The 19,367-nt window shown below is 36.3% G+C and overlaps 2 protein-coding genes and 1 pseudogene across 2 annotated transcripts; all 3 read left to right on the forward strand.

Moving 5' to 3' along the window:
- Positions 1 to 5,989: 5,989 nt before the first annotated feature.
- On the forward strand, positions 5,990 to 8,454 carry LOC104244986 (E3 ubiquitin-protein ligase PUB24-like; annotated as a pseudogene).
- Positions 8,455 to 9,318: 864 nt separating this feature from the next.
- On the forward strand, positions 9,319 to 11,450 carry LOC104244987 (leucine-rich repeat extensin-like protein 4). Its single transcript, XM_009800520.2, has one exon. It carries the CDS (start codon positions 9,457 to 9,459, stop codon positions 11,077 to 11,079), a length of 1,623 nt encoding a protein of 540 aa, XP_009798822.1. The 5' UTR covers positions 9,319 to 9,456; the 3' UTR covers positions 11,080 to 11,450.
- Positions 11,451 to 18,235: 6,785 nt separating this feature from the next.
- Positions 18,236 to 18,619, forward strand: LOC138871308 (uncharacterized). Its single transcript, XM_070149182.1, has one exon. The coding sequence runs from the start codon at positions 18,236 to 18,238 to the stop codon at positions 18,617 to 18,619; it is 384 nt and encodes a 127-aa protein (XP_070005283.1).
- The last annotated feature ends 748 nt before the right edge of the window (positions 18,620 to 19,367 follow it).

Consider the following 19,367-nt stretch of genomic DNA (forward strand, 5'->3'; position numbering starts at 1 on the left):
CTACTATGTCGCCAATGGATGAAGCTGAACGAGAGTATATGTCAAAGGTACCATACGCAAATGCTGTTGGTAGCTTGATGTATGCAATGGTTTGCACAAGGCCTGACATTTCACAAGCTGTTGGAGTTATTAGCAGATATATGCACAATCCAGGGAAGGAGCATTGGCAAGCTGTGAAGTGGATTCTACGGTATATTCATAATACTGTAGATGTCGGGTTAGTTTTTGAGCAGGAAGACAATCAGTTTGTAGTTGGATATTGTGACTCAGATTTTGCGGGTGATATGGACAAACGAAGATCAACTACTGGTTATGTGTTTACTTTTGCAAAGGCACCAGTTAGTTGGAAGTCTACTTTGCAGTCAACAATTGCTTTGTCTACAACAGAGGCAGAGTACATGGCTATTACAGATGCTGTGAAAGAGGCAATTTGGCTTCAAGGATTGCTAAAGGAGCTTGGTGTTGAACAAAAAGGTATCACAATTTTTTGTGATAGTCAAAGTGCTATTCAATTAGCGAAGAACCAAGTTTATCATGCAAGGACGAAGCACATTGATGTTCGGTATCATTTCGTACGAGAAATCATAGAAGAAGGTGGAGTCACGGTGAAGAAAATTCATACTACAGAGAATCCTGCTGATATGCTGACAAAGGTGGTGACTGCGGTCAAGTTTCAACATTGTTTGGATTTGATCAACATTGTTGAACACTGAAGATTGAAGATGAAGACACAACCAAAATTTGTTATTGAGAGAGAATTGAAAATGTGGAATTTTGCCAAGGTGGAGATTTGTTGAAGTTTGGCAAAATGCCAAAGTCCCACATTGGTTGGGAGTTAAGTTTGGGGGGATTTTTCCCCTATAAAAGAAGGCCTAATGTTTAGGATTGAAACACACCTCTCATTTGCCTTCTCATCTGTTTAAGGCATTTGTATCTTCTCTCTTTAGTATTATTTCACTTGTATTTTTGGAGTGGAATAAAATATTGGTTGTGTCCGAGGAGTAGGCAAAATTAGCCGAACCTCGTAAATTCTGGTGTTCCCTTTATTATTGCTTTATTGTCTTATTTATTATTTGGTGGCTGTCATAATTTTTGGTATAGTAGTTGTGACTTATTCACACTCTATACATTTGGCTTCCGCAACAGTTTGAGTCTCAAATTTGAGTTGCGTCTCCATATATAAGAGTTGTGTAAGTGTAGAATTTAAGAGAATTATGATATAGGACAAAATAACTTATTGGGTTTGGAAATATTTTACTTATAGATATTAAATAGAATTTTTAACACAAATATAAAGTCTGAGTCGAAGCTATATATTAGGTTCTAGCTAAACTTATAGTTTCTTTCCTGTAATATTGTTGATAGAAGATTCGAACTAATAGGATACGCAAAAGAAGACTAGAAAATTGACTATATGTTAGTTACAGGTAAAATATAGTTTTATCTTTGAAAAGAAGTGTTATTTGTGGCTTGAATTATTTCCTTGTATTTTTAGGAAACACATAGTCCCTATAGGTTTAGGAAAACCCATTGTTTTAATAGATTTGAGAAAGGAAAACCTATAGTCCTTGTCAAATTGGGAAATCTTTCCCATATATGTTTGGGACCTTTTGGGATCTATATATAGAGGTTGTAGTTGAGGATTCTATAGATTGTATTGTGTTTTTCTTCTCATTCATAGTAGAAAACTCTCTCTTCTTTTGCCCCGAGAATTAAGCTTAGCCGAACCTCGTTAAATCCTTGTGTTAATTTTTCTTCTCTATTTGCTTTGTGTGAGATTGTGTGCTAGTTAACCCACGATATTCCGCAACAATTTGTATCAGAGCAAGGTTCGGGTTTCTACACATAATTTAGGGTTAAGATGTCTTCATCATCTTCAACAAAGTACGAAGTAGAGAAATTTGACGGAGGTTCTAGTTTCAGTCTATGGAAGATTATGATGAAATCGTCCCTGGTGTTACAAGGATTATGGAAAGCAATTGATGAGGATTTTCCTGACGATATGAAAGAGACAAAGAAGGAAGACTTGAAGGAGAGGACTTTGAGTGCGATCTTCATGAGCGTTACAGATAGCGTTCTTAGGGAAATTGCTAAAGAAACTTCTGCAGCAATGGCATGTAAGAAGCTGAAAGATCTGTATTCTAAGAAATCGCTGACAAACCGCCTCTACCTGAAAAAGAGGTTATACAATCTCTGTATGAACGAAGGTACACCTGTTAAAACTCACCTTGATGAGTTTAATTCAATTATAATGGACCTGAAGAATGTGGATATCAAAATTAAGAGTGAGGATCAGGCCATGATTATGTTATGTTCTTTACCACAGTCTTATGATACTTTTGCCGATACACTACTATATGGGAAAGATAGCATTTCACTAGAAGATGTTAGTAATGCACTAAAATCTAAAGAGTTGAAAAAGAGCTTTCCAGACAACAGAATTGAGGGTGAAGGTCTTGTGATTAAAGGAAGAACATAACAAAAGGTCTTTAACAGGAAAAAGTCAACCGCAAGATCAAAGTCTAGAGCAAGGAAGCAAAACTGTTATGAGTGCGGGGAGCAAGGTCACTACAAGAGAGATTGTCCTAAGCTGAAGAAGAAAAGAGGGAAGCAGAAAATAGATAATTCGGCAAATATTGTTGACACTGGCAATAATTCTAATGATAGTGATTATGTAGGGGAAGTTTGTGCTGTGAGTTCTAATCATGGGCAAAATTCTTGGGTTCTTGATTCTGGTGCTACTTTCCACATGTGTCCACACAAGAATTGGTTTACAACTTACAAACAAATGAGTGAGACTGTCTATATGGGAGATGATAATCCATTACCAGTAGAGGGGGTTGGTAACATCAAATTGAGAATGTTCGACGGAATTATCAGAAACATTGAGTGTTGGCATGTTCCTCGGATAAAGAGAAATTTGATTTCTCTTTCGACTTTGGATGATCAAGGGTATAAATTTCACTCTGAGAATGGAATACTTAAAGTGTGTAAAGGCTCCATGGTACTCATGAAGGGTAAACTACATTTTAAATTGTATCATCTTCAGGCCAGTGTAGTTGAATGGGAAGCTGCTGTAGCTTCTGGGAAATGTGATCTAAATCGGTCTCAGTTGTGGCACTTGCGACTTGTCCATATGAGTGATAATGGATTGTCTTTGTTGAGTAAGCAGAATTTGTTGAATGGGTACAAAAATAAAGTTTTGAATTTTTGTGAGCATTGTGTGTTTGGTAAACAGACAAGGGTAAAGTTCATCAAGAAGGCCGAGCACAAGACCAGAGACAAGTTAGATTATATACACTCTGACTTGTGGGGTCCAAACAGAGTTCCCTCCAAGAGTGGTGCCAGGTATTTTATGACTTCGATTGATGATTACTCAAGGATGGTGTGAATGTATTTTATGAAAATAAAAGATGAGGCATTTTCGATATTTGTTAAATGGAAGACGATGGTTGAGAGGCAGACGGAAAGAAAAGTTAAGCGTCTTCGAACTGACAATGGGTTGGTATTATGCAATTTTGAGTTCGATAATTTCTGCAGCAGGGAGGGCATAGTAAGACACCGTACTTGTGTTGGAACACCACAACAAAATGGTGTTGCAGAACGTATGAATAGAATGCTTTGTGATAGGGCACAAAGCATGCTTTCACACTCATGTGTTAGCAAAGATTTTTTGGCTGAAGCAATCAATACAGCTTGTTATTTGGTCAATAGATCTCCATCCACAACTATTGAGTTCAAAACTCCTTTTGAGGTATGGTCTGGTTTGCCTGCTGATTATTCGAATTTAAGGATATTTGGTTGTCCTGCTTATGCTCATGTGAGGGATGGAAAACTTGAGTCGAGGGCAAAGAAGTGCATATTTCTAGGGTATGCAACTGGAGTGAAAGGTTATAAGTTGTGGTGCACAGATCAAAAGACTCCAGGGCTAATTATCAGTAGGGATGTAAATTCAATGAATCTGCCTCACTAGACAGTCATAGGGAGAAGGCAATAGCAGAAACAGATCGTGGTGTCAGTGACTGCATAGAGCTAGAAATTGAATCTCCACTAGCTCAGCCTAATAGTTCTAAAGTAGAGAAAGTGGAGGAGGTGCAAAATATTGATCAAGACGATAATGTTGATGCACCTGCGTAACAACAACCATATAGCATTGCAACAGGCAGAGAGAAGAGAGTGATCAACCGACCGCAAAGGTTTGCAAACGTAGTTGATGTGAATCTTCTTGGATATACGAATCCAGTGGGATTTGCTTTGGCAGTTGCAGAGGCCGTTGTTGCGTTTGAGTGTTATAGCTATCTAGAAGCTATTCCGAGTATAGAACCAAATCGACGGATTAGTGCTATGAGTAAAGAGATTGAGTCTCTTAACAAGTTTAGGTGTTTCCTAGACTTGGTTGATGCGTGCGAAAATGGATAGAGCCCTTGCAAGGGCTGAGGGCAAGGTAGAGAGACGTTGTTCCTGTTGATGAAGAGAATTCAAGCCAAGGGGAAGATTTGTTATTTGTGGCTTGAATTATTTTCTTGTATTTTTAGGAAACCCACAGTCCCTATAGGTTTAGGAAAACCCATTGTCCTAATAGATTTGGGAAAGGAAAACCTATAGTCCTTGTCAAATTAGGAAACGTTTCTCATATATGTTTGAGACCTTTTGGGATCTATATATAAGGGTTGCAGTTGGGGATTCTATAGATTGTATTGTGTTTTTCTTCTCATTCATAGTGGAAAATTCTCTCTTCTTTTGCCCCGAGGATTAGGCTTAGCCGAACCTCGTTAAATCCTTGTGTGTTTTTTTCTCTATTTACTTTGTGTGAGATTGTGTGCTAGTTAACCCACGATATTCCGCAACAAAAAGCATTGTAAAAAAGCAAATATAAAGTTCCTACTCAAACGTACATATTAGTATCATTTATAAACAAGAAATAGCGTAGCCGAAACTTGTTTTGCCTCGTATGGCAAACTTGAAGGACTATCCAATGTACCAAAATTCCCAGTTTTCACATTAAATTAGTTTAAGAGAAATAGGAAAGAAGCCGTATCTAGTGCATGAAACTAGAAGTTATGCCGTCTAAGAGAAAAAGTATTTTTGTCGAGCGCCGTGCATGCATGCAGTATTTCATATCGTGAAGTACAGGTTCAGCCAATCTTGAATCAGACTTTCCAACTCTGTTAAGGCATTCAACAAAAGACCTCACGTTGCTTTACCTGTTTATAGCACATGCACACTAACTTATTTTTGATAATTGTGGTGTCCGAGTCAGCTTTTGCTTTCACCAAGTATATAGCAAAGTTGTATCAGTTTATTATCATCAGGGGTGGAGCCACAGTGTTTGTTGCGGGTTCGATAGAATCCAGTTGCTTTTGTTCAAACTCCCAATGAATATGTACAAATTCTTAATTTAGAATTCAATAACTTAAAAGAATTTTAATTCCGAACTCATAAGGTTCAAATCCAAGCTCCGCCTCTGATTATCATAATAAGAATTTTAATTGGTTTGAGTTATAATTGTAGCTATTGGTTGAAAGGTTTTACCTTCGAGCCCAAATTAATTTTTAATTTGTATTATTTTCTTATTATTGATGTAATTTACATATTAGTTTTTGTAAAGAAAATATTGTTTGTACATATATAATCTTTGTTCTTTTGTGAAGGGTTGTGGAATGACTGTATCTAAAGAATTTCTCCTTGTGATTACTACGTCTTTCTACTTGTCGCTTAGCCCCACTTTGCCACTACGGTTTGTCTGGAACGTGGAAATTGCAAAATGTTAGAAAGTCAGCAAAAAGTGTTTTCTATGGAGTAGTAGTATATGTTTCAATTGTTCCTCGTGCGTTGACCGACTCCTTCTAGTCCAAACTTTGACCAAAAAATCAAACGAAAGACAATAAAATAAAAGCAACAATAATTAAATACTAAGTAGTAGCTAGTACGTATATCTAGAAATTAATTCTTTTCTGGTTCATCTTCCTTTGCTTTGTCCATTCAAACAATTCATGCATATAGTAGCCGCTTTCTTTTACCCCCTCATTAGAAAGAAAGAAAGAAAGAAAAAACTCTATTTCTCTCCTTTTTTTCCCCTTGTATTATATATAGTTAGATTCTTCTTGTTGATTTTCAATTAGAAAAAAATGGAAGAAGTAGAGATACCCCAATATTTCTTGTGTCCTGTATCCTCCAAATAATGAAAGATCTTGTGACAACAGTCACTGGAATTACTTACGACCGTCAAAGTATTGAACAATGGTTGTTGATGGCAGACGAAAATACAGCTACATGTCCAATGACAAAACAACCTTTGCCTAGAGACATCGAGTTGTTGACACCAAACCATATGCTCAGGCGATTGATCTGATCCTGGACCATTGGCAATGCTGAGAATGGGATTGAGCAAATTCTATCGCCTAAATATGCTATGAATAAATCACATGTCATCAGGCTAATTCGCCAGATGAACAATCGCGAGACTTATGTAGAAGCATTAAGGAAAATGGATAACATGGTCAGTGAGAACGAGAAAAATAAGAAGTGTTTGAATGAAGCTGGTGCAATTAAGGCTATCGTTTGTTTCATATTGAGGAGTTTTAAGGAAGGGAAATTAATTGTGGGACTTGAAGAAGCTTTGAGGATTTTCCATCTTGTTTGGAGCCCAACACATGAAAACAAGCAACTTGTCAAGGAAAATCATGATCTAATTGAAGCTATTTTATGGATTTTGAAGAGTGAAATGATCAACAACAACAACAATCAAGTTGTAATAATCAAGAGTACTCATGCAATTATGGTCCTGAAAAATGTGATCTCAGTATCAAGTTCAAATCTATTATCGAGTCTAACACCCGAATTTTTCCAAGAAATGTTGAATATTTTGCGCAAAAACAGCAAAACTAAGGTGTCTCAACAAGCTACAAAAGCAGCTTTACATGTGCTAATAGATGCATGTGCAAGAGGAAGAAACAGGCTAAAAATGATAGAATTGGGGGCTATTTTCGAGCTAATTGAACTCGAATTAAGCAACAATGAGAAAAGGGTAACTGAATTAGTATTCTGTCTTTTGTTATATTTGTGTAGTTTGGCTGATGGGAGCAAGGCGGACCTATGTGGTGAGGTGAGGGGTCACGTGACCCCGTTAGTTTTGACAAAAACTCTGTATATACATATTATATATATCTATATAATATGGAATCCCTTAAATATTTTAAGTATGTCTCTAGAAACAGAGAGGCTGATGGGTGAAGTGGTTGACTTTGTGACCTTAAATTCCCAACTTTGCTGGGGATGTATGTTTGAATCCCCCTTTGGCCCTTTAGCTTCTTTTTTCCCTCCTTTCTATTTTTATTCTTTGAGTACAATATAATTTATATTTAATAGCAAATTGCTTTATCTTTTACTTTTATCTCTTTTTTTAATTCAATTATAATTTAGTACTAATATATAATAGTTAACTTTATTAATATTTTAGTTCTTTGATTACAATATAATTTATATTTAGTAGCAAATTATTTTTTTTACTTTTATCTTCTTTTTTTATTTCATTTATAGTTTAGTACTAATGCACAATAGTCTAATTTTATTCATTCTCTTCCCATAGCACTCATTTTGCGAAGAAACCTCTGTTTCTCATATATATATATATATATATTATTCGGTATTTTTCTTCTTCTTTAGAATTTTATCGCTGGTGATTATCATACAGTGGTGCCCCGTCGCGCTCAAATCCTCGGTCCGCCTCTGGATGGGAGAGCAGAATTAGTGAAACATGCAACTGGAATTGCAGTGATTTCTAAAAGGATATCTCCAGCTACAGATGATAGTGCAATTCAGCTTCTTGGATTGATTTCTAAATTTTCAGCTACAAAAGAAGTGCTAATAGAGATGTTAAGAGTTGGGGCTGTGTCAAAACTTTGCATGGTAATTCAAGCAGATGGTGAAGCATATTTAAAGAAAAAAGCTATGGAAATCTTAAGGGCACATTCTAATATTTGGAGCAATTCTCCTTGTGTACAAATTTATCTCCTCACAAGATATCCCGGACAATAGAGCTTTAGAATACTGATGCATTAGCGTAGGCGGCTACATCACACCTTCTTTCAGGTGCGGCCCTTTTCGGATCCTGCGTGAACGTGGGATGCTTCGTGTACCCGACTAACAATAGTAAATAATAATATTCACTTCTAAATTTCAATTCTTTTTGTATGATATATGTATAAATTGTAGCAACAACATTATATCCTTTTTATTCTGCAAAACAATATGCAAAATATATACATACATTGAAACCTCATACAAAAGTTATGAAGAAATTAAACTGTTTACTTGCCTCTTTAGTTATATAACTGCAACAACCAGATAGATGTAGAGGAAGACAATGGTATATATTTGAAAAAGTTTACCTCAGACATTATTTTTGTCCTTTTATTTTTAATAAATTCTTTTGGGATGGACATGACTCGAGTATAAAAGAGGAAAAGAAGGATCTGATGAGAATTAAACATTACATCTTGATAATATATAATATAACAACATACTAATAAATTCCTGAAAACTCGAAAATTTGTTACTATTGCCACAAGGCTTGCTGATAATTTTTAACACATTTAGTGATGATTTCAGTATTACACGGATCTATTTTTTCCTTTTTCAAGTTTTTTCAGTGTTAGCCAGTAAGTATAGCTGCATCATGACGTTGAAATAGCTGATCTAAAACGATCAAGACTTTTTCTTTAATTTTTCTTTTTTCTTTTTTCTTTTATTTTGGGGGAGGTTGGAAGTAAAGGCTTGCAGAAAAAGGACAAATTAATTCTTAGCAAATTGACAGTACTGTACTTCACTTCTACGTTCAAATTCATTTTTTTTTCTAACAACTGAACATTTCCATATTTACGATAATTTTTACTATAATTTTTTGAGTTCTCAAAGCATTTAAGTTATTATTTTATTCTGATGCTCCTATTACATGGAGTACAAATTTAATAAAACTTTGCACCACATATACTTTATAATATTTCAATAGCTTTATCTCAGTTTTCTATATATCAGTGTCAGAAAATCGTCAATTAAAAATATAATATCATTTCATTTATTAACATAAAACAAATGTTAAACTTTAATATTAGGATAAAAATTATATACAACAGATTAAGTACGCTGTTAAGGATTTAATGAAATTATATTGACGAAATAATTGAATCTGTTTCAACAGAACTCCGATCTCGACGAACAAGCTGAAAAAGCTCATCCAATTAACAAATCAAAGACTTTTTCTTTTTTGGGGTTAAATATCCAAAGACTTACCTCAAAGAGAAAACAACAAATCAAATAACAGCAAAGCCGTCTTGGCAGATCAACTTTTTCACTTCATATTACCTTCTTTTTTCATTCTCATTCATTTTTCCTCACTGAAACAAGACTCAATATAACAAGTTTTGCTACCCAAGAAGGGAATTTTTTTTTTTTTACATGAACATGCACCATTTTGCAGGCCATAGTTCTGGCCTAAACACATTATTCTACCTAGTCATTTTCCTTATTCTCTTCAATGCATCCACCACTTATCAAATATCTAATTCTAGTAATGATCATTTGGGGGTCCCTAATATCGAATATACTAACCGTAGAAAGCTCTTATCCTACAATGGTGATATTCTTGCCATCAATCCATCACTTAATTTTGGGAATTTAAGGTTAAAGAATGCATACATTGCATTACAAGCTTGGAAAGAAGCCACTCTTTCTGATCCTCACAATATAACCGCGAATTGGATAGGATCTAATGTGTGTAACTACACTGGAGTTTTCTGTTGGCCATCTCTTGATGAACCCTCTGAACTTACAGTTGCTGGTATCGATATCAACCATGGCGATATAGCTGGTACTCTTCCACATGAATTAGGCCTGTTATATGATATTGCATTGTTTCATATAAACTCAAATAGGTTTTGTGGTACTATCCCTGAGAGTTTCTTGAATTTGAAGCTCCTTTTTGAGTTAGATGTTAGTAATAATCGGTTCGTTGGCAAGTTCCCTGATGTGGTTGTCCAATTGCCTAACTTGAGGTTTCTTGATTTGAGGTTCAATGAGTTTGAAGGTGAGTTACCAAGGCAAGTTTTTGAAAGGAGTTTTGATGCTTTGTTTATTAACAATAACAGATTTTCTTCTGAGTTGCCTGATAACTTTGGGAATTCGCCTGTTTCTGTCATGGTTTTGGCAAATAACAATTTTCAAGGATGTATACCTGTTAGTTTGGGCAAAATGGCTAAAACATTGAATGAATTGCTTCTTATAAATAACAATTTTCATTCATGTTTGCCTAATGAGATTGGAATGCTGAAGAACTTGACAGTGTTGGATTTGAGTTATAATCAAATTGTTGGTACTTTACCTGAGAGTATTGGAAATATGGAGAGTTTGGAGCAGTTGAATTTGGGTCATAATATGTTGTCTGGGAAGATATCTGACAACATATGTAGACTTCCAAATTTGAAGAAGTTTGTCTATGACAACAACTACTTTTCAGAAGAGAGTCCAGCTTGTCTAAATCTGAATGCATTTGCTGATCAACAGAATTGTCTTAGAGGAAGGCCTATGCAAAGACCTGCATTGGATTGCCAGAGATTTTTGTCTAAAAAAGTTGATTGTAACACTTTCAAATGTGCATTACCACCTCCATTACCTACCCCTCCACCAACCAATTGTTGTTCTTGTTCACCTCCACCACAACCATCACCGCCCGCACCATCTCCTCTCCCATCACCGCCACTGCCATCACCATCTCCACCGCCACCTACTGAGCCGCCACCATCTCCACCGCCACCTTTATCACCTCCAATTTCTTCTCCACCACCTCCAACTCCTTGCAATGCTAGTCCACCGCCACCTCCACCAAGCTGTACACCACCTCCTACATTCTCTCCACCTCCACCAAGCATATCATCGCCTCCGCCACCACCTTCTCCACCCCCACCAACTCAAATCTCTTCTTCACCTCCACCACCAAACATTCCACCACCACGACCTTCACCTCCACCATGTGCAGAACAGGCAATACCACCAAGTCAAGATATGTCTCCTCCTTCACCTTGAAGTGTAATATGATCACAGGTTACTCTTCATGGTTATTACCTCATCTTCCTCATAGAATGGAAGTTCAAATCATACTTCATTACAGGCACATCTGCACTTCAGTTTTGTTAGAGAACCATGCAGAAGGAGCTGTGAATTGAGCCTCATTTTTTTGTAGGACTAGTGTAGAAGAGATTCTAGATGAAACCATTATTCAAGTTATCTAACTTGTCTCCAGAATTCTTAATAAAACGCCGAACATGTTGCGTGAATTGTTGGTATAGACTAGTTTTTCTCCTGAAACAACAACATTGTAGTTGATCACGAAAAGGGGACTAGCTCCATTTTTTCCAAAAAGAATTCAAGAGGTTACACTGATCATTTATTTCAATGCTTTTACTATTCACTTAGTTCTGCTCTTTCATAATTAATGTGTTCTATATGTGCAATTCACCTAGAGGAATAATCAAATGAAAATATCTCTAATTGCATGACAACAGTGTAACTTGGACGGTCATCACCTAACTTCCAATATGAACAAATTATCATCAATCAGCTTAAATACCAAACATTTCTTACCTGCATAGTATTATCTTCTAACATATTTCCTCCATCCTTTCTGAAGTTGAAGTCTTAACAATTTTTTAGAACTAAAACAGACCAGCTAGCACCATGAGTTCAAATGGTTGACTCCTCTTCACATATCTTTTGCCTAATGTAGCCGGTATTCTGCATAGGTACAAACAAATATTCTCAAGCACAATATATAGTTCATAATCAAGTGATCAATAGCAAAAGTCATGAATCGAAAAGAGTACTCCAAGTAGGAGACAAACTTCACATCAACAATTAAATTGCTTTTAAGTGTGTCATTTCATCTATATGATTCACTTAGTTCATGTTATTGTAATGGCACTAATAAGAATGAATCAACATCTTGCTGATAGAATACTGTACATATGACTGAGTTTTACACTGTTTTTGTGGAGGTAGAACATCTTCTTCTAATCAGCAACTAGATTAACTGAAACACCAAGAATCAAAAAGAATAATTTATATAAAATTTTAGATATTACATACCTCTAGACTCTAAAGGGAAAGGTAGTTAAACTCAGTGGCGGATCCAAAATATGAGATACGGGTTTACGGGAACCAGAAGCTTTTGTCTATACTTGTATATTTATTAAAAAATCCACTAAATATCTGTAGATATTTCATTGTGAACCCATTTATTATTGTATATTAACTTGAGGCTATTGTAGGAACCCATAAACTTCAAATTCTGAACCGCCGCTACTCAAAAAAGCCAGGAACTTCCCTTGGTTGAAGTCTTCATATCATCCCTTTTAGTCAACAAATTGTACTTTAAAGCTTTACCGTATACCTTGCCAATGTTCGTGTCATCATGTGTGTGATATTCCTATTGATGTAGATGTTTCCACTTTTGTTGATCCACAAATGTTAAAGGAAACACATCTACCCAGTTAAGATAACTAAAAGAGTTCTTTAGCATTTATTTTTAACTAGTTTTTGTGTGCGCTTAAGAATTTTTTAAAACTTCAAAAATAATGCCCAAACAATATAGTTGAGTTATTAAAAATAATATTAGAAGAAGCAAACGAGTCCCTTAAGCCAAAACATATTAGAATTTAGAAGGCATCATTTCAATATTTTGTGATATAAGCATCCTTGTTCTTCTATTGTCTAGTTTTGTGAGAATTAACCTTAGGATATAGAGCTGCAAGAGTGTTGACTAGAACAAGAGGCTCATACTCAACTCAATTTGACTGGATGTCCTTTCACTTGTAGGCTGTAGCATCATGCTAAGTATTTCTATCAGTAACTTGTTGAATTTTTCTTTTCAGCCATTTTTCCGTTGCCAGTATCCAAAACATCTTACAGGCTTCATTTGTAGCCTTGCCTATCAATACGCATAGGAGGTACAACTATTTGATCTTGTTTTCTTGTTGGCTTAAAAGTTAAATTGGGCAGTTCTCTACATTCAGACTGTTCAACCTTATCTCGTGCATATGAATATTTGACGCATTGATTTAAAAAGAACTTCAATAGATGAGTATCTAAGATGCGAAACTCCAATTAATTTTCAAATGAATATCTAAGAACTTTTGGTTTTGCTTAAGTATGCTGGGAGTGGTTTGAATACTTTATATGCTACAATAGGATTAATTACTTGTGTGTTGTTTCATTCATAGCGAAAGAAGCATTTATCTCCTAAATTATTATTAGCACCCAGCTATTTTATTTTATATTATCTTAGTAATTTAATAAATTCAATTTGAATACTTGAATTTGCGATAGTATGACAGAGAGATGTAAACGTTTTTGAAGGGCAGGGGAGTAAGTAAATGGACTACACAAGGAAAAAAAATGAAGTAACAGAAAATGAAAGCCGAAAAGCCAACTAATAGAAAGAAAAATAAATTTAATTTACCTGGACAGATAGTGTGATGATACACGCCAAATGAAATAATTCTTAAGTTTTTCATATCGAACAAAACTAAAAAGAAATTGAGACAGAAACACTATCTGATGTATTGACGGATTATTGTATGCAATGATTAGAATCCATGATTATTAAAAATATTGTGATAAAAATAATCTGTAGTACTTTCTGAATATCCAAATAAAATTACCTCTAGAACAAAGACAACAACAAACTGTCAAATCCATAATATATTATTTGTTCTTGCTATATGATTAGCCGAGAAAAAAAAAAGAATATTACAATTTCATGAATACACAAGTTTAGAAAAAACCTTATAACCTGATTTGATACTTGCAGAGTAGATTTGCATGTTGCTTTTATTGAGTTAAGGGACTACCGAAAATAGCCTCTCTGTCTCATACAAGATAGGGGTATGTCGATTGTTATAGAGTAGATTTATATGTTGCAAGAGATAAACAAATAAGCTTAATCAAAATTTCCAAAGTTCTTACAGGAAATGGTATTCTTCAGTCGATTTAAACTCTGCATATACAAGCAAATGCTTGCTCAAAATTTAATTTGTTATTAATGAGCTTCTTCAACGGATGAGTAACTGGTGATTTTCTTAAATGGTGATTTTCTTAATGTGTAACTGGTGATTTTCTTAAATGGTGAGATAATACATAAACGTAACTGAATTTTGTTATCCAATGCTTTACCTATTACAATATGAAAGGTTACACTTCTATTTATTATTTATTGGAAGATAAATTTACCATTTGGTACAAAAAGCATTATAGGGATGGTGTGTAGATAAGGGTAAAAATGTTACTCGGCTTTTGATGAATATTTTTATAATTTAACTTTACATTCCTACTTTTAGTATAGTATAATTAACATGTAGCAAGAGTATGTACAATTCTCTGGCATCATTGCGTTTTAACAAGAGGTTTCAATATTTTCTGGCCTAGTTGATATCCCTTTGTCACATAAGAGTTTATCGAACTTGAATGACTAGGAACTAGTGTTCGCCTTCAACAATCCTCCCTAAAGTATAAAGTTGATGCAGAAGATGAGCACTATTTGGTTTCTTGAAAAGTGAAGAAGATGAGTTAAAACTCTATTAAAAGTCTTGAAGCTCGCTTAAACTTGTGTTTGAAAATTCAAAGCTCCCGAAAGTAGAATTTATTTCGAGAAGGTGTTATTGAAACAATTTGGGTACATCTTAAGGAGTTTGAATTCTCAATTTTGGGACGTTTTACTGGAGATTTGAGCTGGTTTAAATTGAATTTGAGCTAAATATGAAGTAGATGATTGATATGAAAGAAGATAAAGTTAGGATCGAAATAACCATGTGTCATACGGAAGCTAGTAAAACAAACCTTGAATGACGATAAATCAGACAACAAAAGAAAAATATATCAAAAGAGACACAAATATTTAATATGGTTCGGTCAATTGACCTACATTCACAGGCGGGGATGAGCAATCGACTACATAAAAGTGAGTAGAAAATATCGAGAGAACAATTTCACAAATAGCCAAACACAAGTGACAGACTAACATTTGTCCCAAAATTCTCCCCCTAACAAGACTGTCATGAACAATCTGCATGCCAAGAATCTTCTTTGCTGGTCCCAAGTCTTTCATAGCAAAAGACATATTCAACTCTTGCTTCAACTTCTGAATTTTGCAAGCAATATGACCAACAACAAGCATGTCATCAACATAAAGCAATAAATTAATAAAATTATCATCAGAGAATTTTTGCACAAAAATATAATGGTATGAAGAAGTCTTCTTGAAGCTCTGCTGACTTATTAAAGAATCAAACTTCTTGTACCACTACCTGGGAGCTTGTTTCAAACCATACAAGTTCTTCTTCAACTTGCAAACATTATTCTATTTTTTCTTTTGTAACGACTCGGCCGGTCGTTTTGAATATTGTAGCCCTATTCCCTCATTTATTTCTTATTTTATGTTAGTTTGTTGTTATGTGACTGGTCGGGGTGGTTGGTTTGGTTCTGAGGATATTTTGGGATGAATTGGGACACTTAGCCCAAGGCTGAAAGCTTAGGTTGAAAGAGTTCACCGGATGTTGACTTATGCGTAAATGATCTCGGAATGGAGTTTTGATGGTTCTGATAGCTCCGTATGATAATTTTAGACTTAGGAGTGTGTCCGGATTTTGATTTGAAGGTTCGTAGGTGATTTTGACTTGAATTGACAAAAGTTGAAAAAGTTGAAGTTTGGAGAGTTGAGAAGTTTGACCGAGAGTTGACGTTGTTGTTACCGAACTCGGATTTTGATTCCGTAAGTTGGAATAGGTCCGATGTATCATTTATGACTTGTGTGCACAATTTGAGGTCAATCGGAGTTGGTTTGATAGGTTTTGGCATCGATTATAGAAGTTGGAAATTCATTAGTTTCATTAGGCTTGAATTGGGGTGTGATTCATATTTTTGACGTTGTTTGATGTTATTTGAGGCTTCGACTAAGTTCGTATCGTGTTTTAGGACTTGTTGGTAGGTTTGGATGGGGTCTTGTGGGCCTCGAGTGAGTAGATTGAAAACGGATTGAAATTTGGATTTAAAGGATCGCTGAAGCTACTGTTATTTTGGTATCATCGCACCTGCGGTGGGTTTGTCCGCAGGTGCAAGGGAGTCGCCGCAGAAGCGAAGGGGGGTCTGGTCAATAGGGACCGCAGGTGCGATACGTTATCCGCACAAGCGAACGCGCAGGTGCGGTAAGGACATCACAAGAGTGGATATTTGTGGGCTGGAGGAGGATCGCAGGTGCGGTCAATGTGCAGAAGCGTAAGCACATATGCGCTTTGTTGTCCGCAAAAGCGGATTCTCAGTGGTTTAGCCAAAGCCACACCTGCGATTGAAATTCCGAAGGTGCGGAGCCACAGATTTGGCTGAGGGCTCGTAGGTGCGAGATCGCTGGGTAGAAAAGGGCGAGTTCGAGGATTTAATTTCATTCTTCATCTTTTGACTTAGAGAGCTCGGTTTGTGGAGATTTTTAGAGAGATTTTCAAGGAAATTTGTAAAACTTCATAGATCAAATTTTGGAGATTTAAAAGGCGATTTGAGGTCGGATTTGAATAATTTTAGTATGGTTGGACTTCTTATCGAATGGGTGTTCGAATTTTGTAAGTTTGGTCGGGTTTCGAGATGCGAGCCCGGGGTTGGTTCTTTTAGTTCTGAGGGTATGAATCCCTAAAATACGTGTTATGTGATTGGTATTAAGGTGATGCACATGCTAGGTGGCGGGCGTGTGATCGTGCACCGTGGTAATTGTGGCTCGATTATTTTCGTGGTTCCATGTAGTAGTCAAACCTTATTGTTATCCATGTAATCCCTACGTGTTAGAGTAATTGAGCTGCAATCCATGTTAGAAATTATGTTTAGGCTATATGTGTATTCTGTTAGGACCCGCTGAGGTTATTTCTGCTGTTGAATTATTTGCTTAAACTGTTATGTTATACTCAGTCATATTCACCATTTGCATATCATATCTCAGTCTTTATTGTCATTTATTGTTACATCATATTATCATTGTCTGGGTTGATTGGCATGAGATTTGTAAGCTCGAGAGACTGGAAAGATTGATGACTGAGTTGGGGCCTAAGGGCCAGATTGTAAGTGATATTGATTGGATCAAGCTGCACGCCGTAGCAGGTTTGATTGATTCATGATGAGATCGGGCAGTGCATCGTAACGGGTATTATTAATTCATGATGGGATCAAACTACACGCCGCAGTAGGTTTTATTAGCGCTTGGGTAGGATCTGCCCCTCCGGGGTCTGACATACCAGTAGTGAGTGCAGGTACCGTACAGTGTTGAGTGATTGAGTGTGATAAGTGAGAGTTGTGACAATCAAATTGAGTACTCTGATAGTGTAAGTGCTTATCACTGTGATGCATTAGATGTGACATGCATATTTGACATGTGATATAGTAATGTAACATTACTCACATCAGTCATACTTGGCATATTTTATCAGTGTTGAGCTTAAATTGCTAAACTTGCAAGCATGTTTACATTTTTGTACTGTGTACAAACTGATTATGAGATTTCTCTGAGTTATTACTGTCATTTTGCAGTCATATTTGTACTGTTATTATCTGGATTTGGATTGTACCTTTCTGAGATCGTCCCAGGATTAGTCTTGTTATTAATTGAGTACATTGAATCAATTGTACTCATACTACACTTTGCACTTCGTGTGCTGATCCAGGTACATCTGGACCCTGTGGTTGCTAGACTTGGAGCATTATCTGCTTGGAGACTTTTGAGGTAGTTGCTTAACTTCCACAGACCTCGACTCTCCTTCTTTTCAGTTTATTTAGCACTATTCTATCTTTCTAGATAGTTGTATTAAAGGTTTTGACTGTATAGACATTTAGTAGCTCATGTACTCGTGACACCTGGATTTGAAAATTTTGTATTTGAGACGCAGTTATCCTTATCGGTTATTATGAGATTTTCACTGTTAAACTTACTTCATCGTTTTTTTAATTTGAAATGCATGGTTATTTGTGATTGTCGGCTTGCCTAGTACTGTGATAGGCGCCATCACGGCATGTTGAGATTTAGGTCGTGATACCTTGATTTCAAAATCTTTATATATAAATGAAGTGGAGGCTCGCTTTCGGTGTTTTGTGTGATAGGAATGTGCCGCTAAGACTTAAGGGTAAGTTTTATCGAGCGGTAGTTCGACCGGCTATGCTGTATGGGGTTGAGTGTTGGCCAGTCAAGAACTCCCACGTGCAGAAGATGAGAGTAGCAAGGATGAGGATGTTGAGATGGATGTGTGGGTGTACCAAGAGATATAGGATTAAGAATGAAGCTATCCGAGACAGAGTGGGAGTAACCTCCGCGGAGGACAAGATGCGGGAATCGAGGCCGAGATGGTTCGGACATATTAAGAGAAGGAGCATTGATGCTCCTGTCAGGAGGTGTGAGAGGTTGGCTATGGAGAGTTTGAGAAGAGATCGAGGTAGGCCTAAGAAATACTGGGGAAAGGTGATTAGGCAGGACATGGCGCTGCTTCAGCTTACTGAGGACATGATCATTGATAGGAGGGGTGGAGGTCGACGATTAAGGTAGAAGGTTAGTAGGTAGTTTATAATTGTTCACCAATAGTATTAGTAGCATGCATGTCCCTTCATAATCTTAGATTTTTATTACGTTGTGTGGTTTTGTTCGCCTCAGGTATTGTATTCTCTATTGCTATTATTTGGTACTACTTATCCTTTATACCTTCCTTTTCTTTTCTCTTCCATCTTCCTTCCTTCTTTTCTTTGCTCTTCTTTTTCCTGCCCTTCCTGAGCCGAGGGTCTATTGGAAACAACCTCTCTACCTGTATTAGGTAGGGTAAGGTCTGCATACAGACTACTCTCCCCAGAACCCACCTGCTGGGATCAAACTGGGTTTGTTGTTGTTGTTGTTGTTGTAACTCACCATGGAGAAAAGCAACTTTAACATCCATTTGCTCAATCTCCAAATCTAGACTTACAGCTGAGCATAGAACTACATGAATGAATGACATCTTCACAACTGAAGAGAATATCTCATTAAAATCAACTCCCTTTTTCTAATTAAAGCCCTTAATAACTAATCTAACCTTGTACTGTGGAATTGGGCTGCCATCGTCATGTTTCACCCTGAAACCCAACCTATTTTTCAAAGCATTTCTATCTTTAGTTAGCTTAACTAAATCAAAGGTATGATTATTATATAAAGATTTCATCTAATCTTCCATAGCATCAAACCCACTTTTCTTTTTCTTTACTGCCCGTGGCCTCTTCAAAACTGTTAGGTTCTCCCCCATCAGTCAAGAGTACATACTCAGTTG

This window comes from Nicotiana sylvestris, chromosome 6 (assembly GCF_000393655.2).
Source record: "Nicotiana sylvestris chromosome 6, ASM39365v2, whole genome shotgun sequence".
Classification (NCBI taxonomy): Eukaryota; Viridiplantae; Streptophyta; class Magnoliopsida; order Solanales; family Solanaceae; genus Nicotiana; species Nicotiana sylvestris.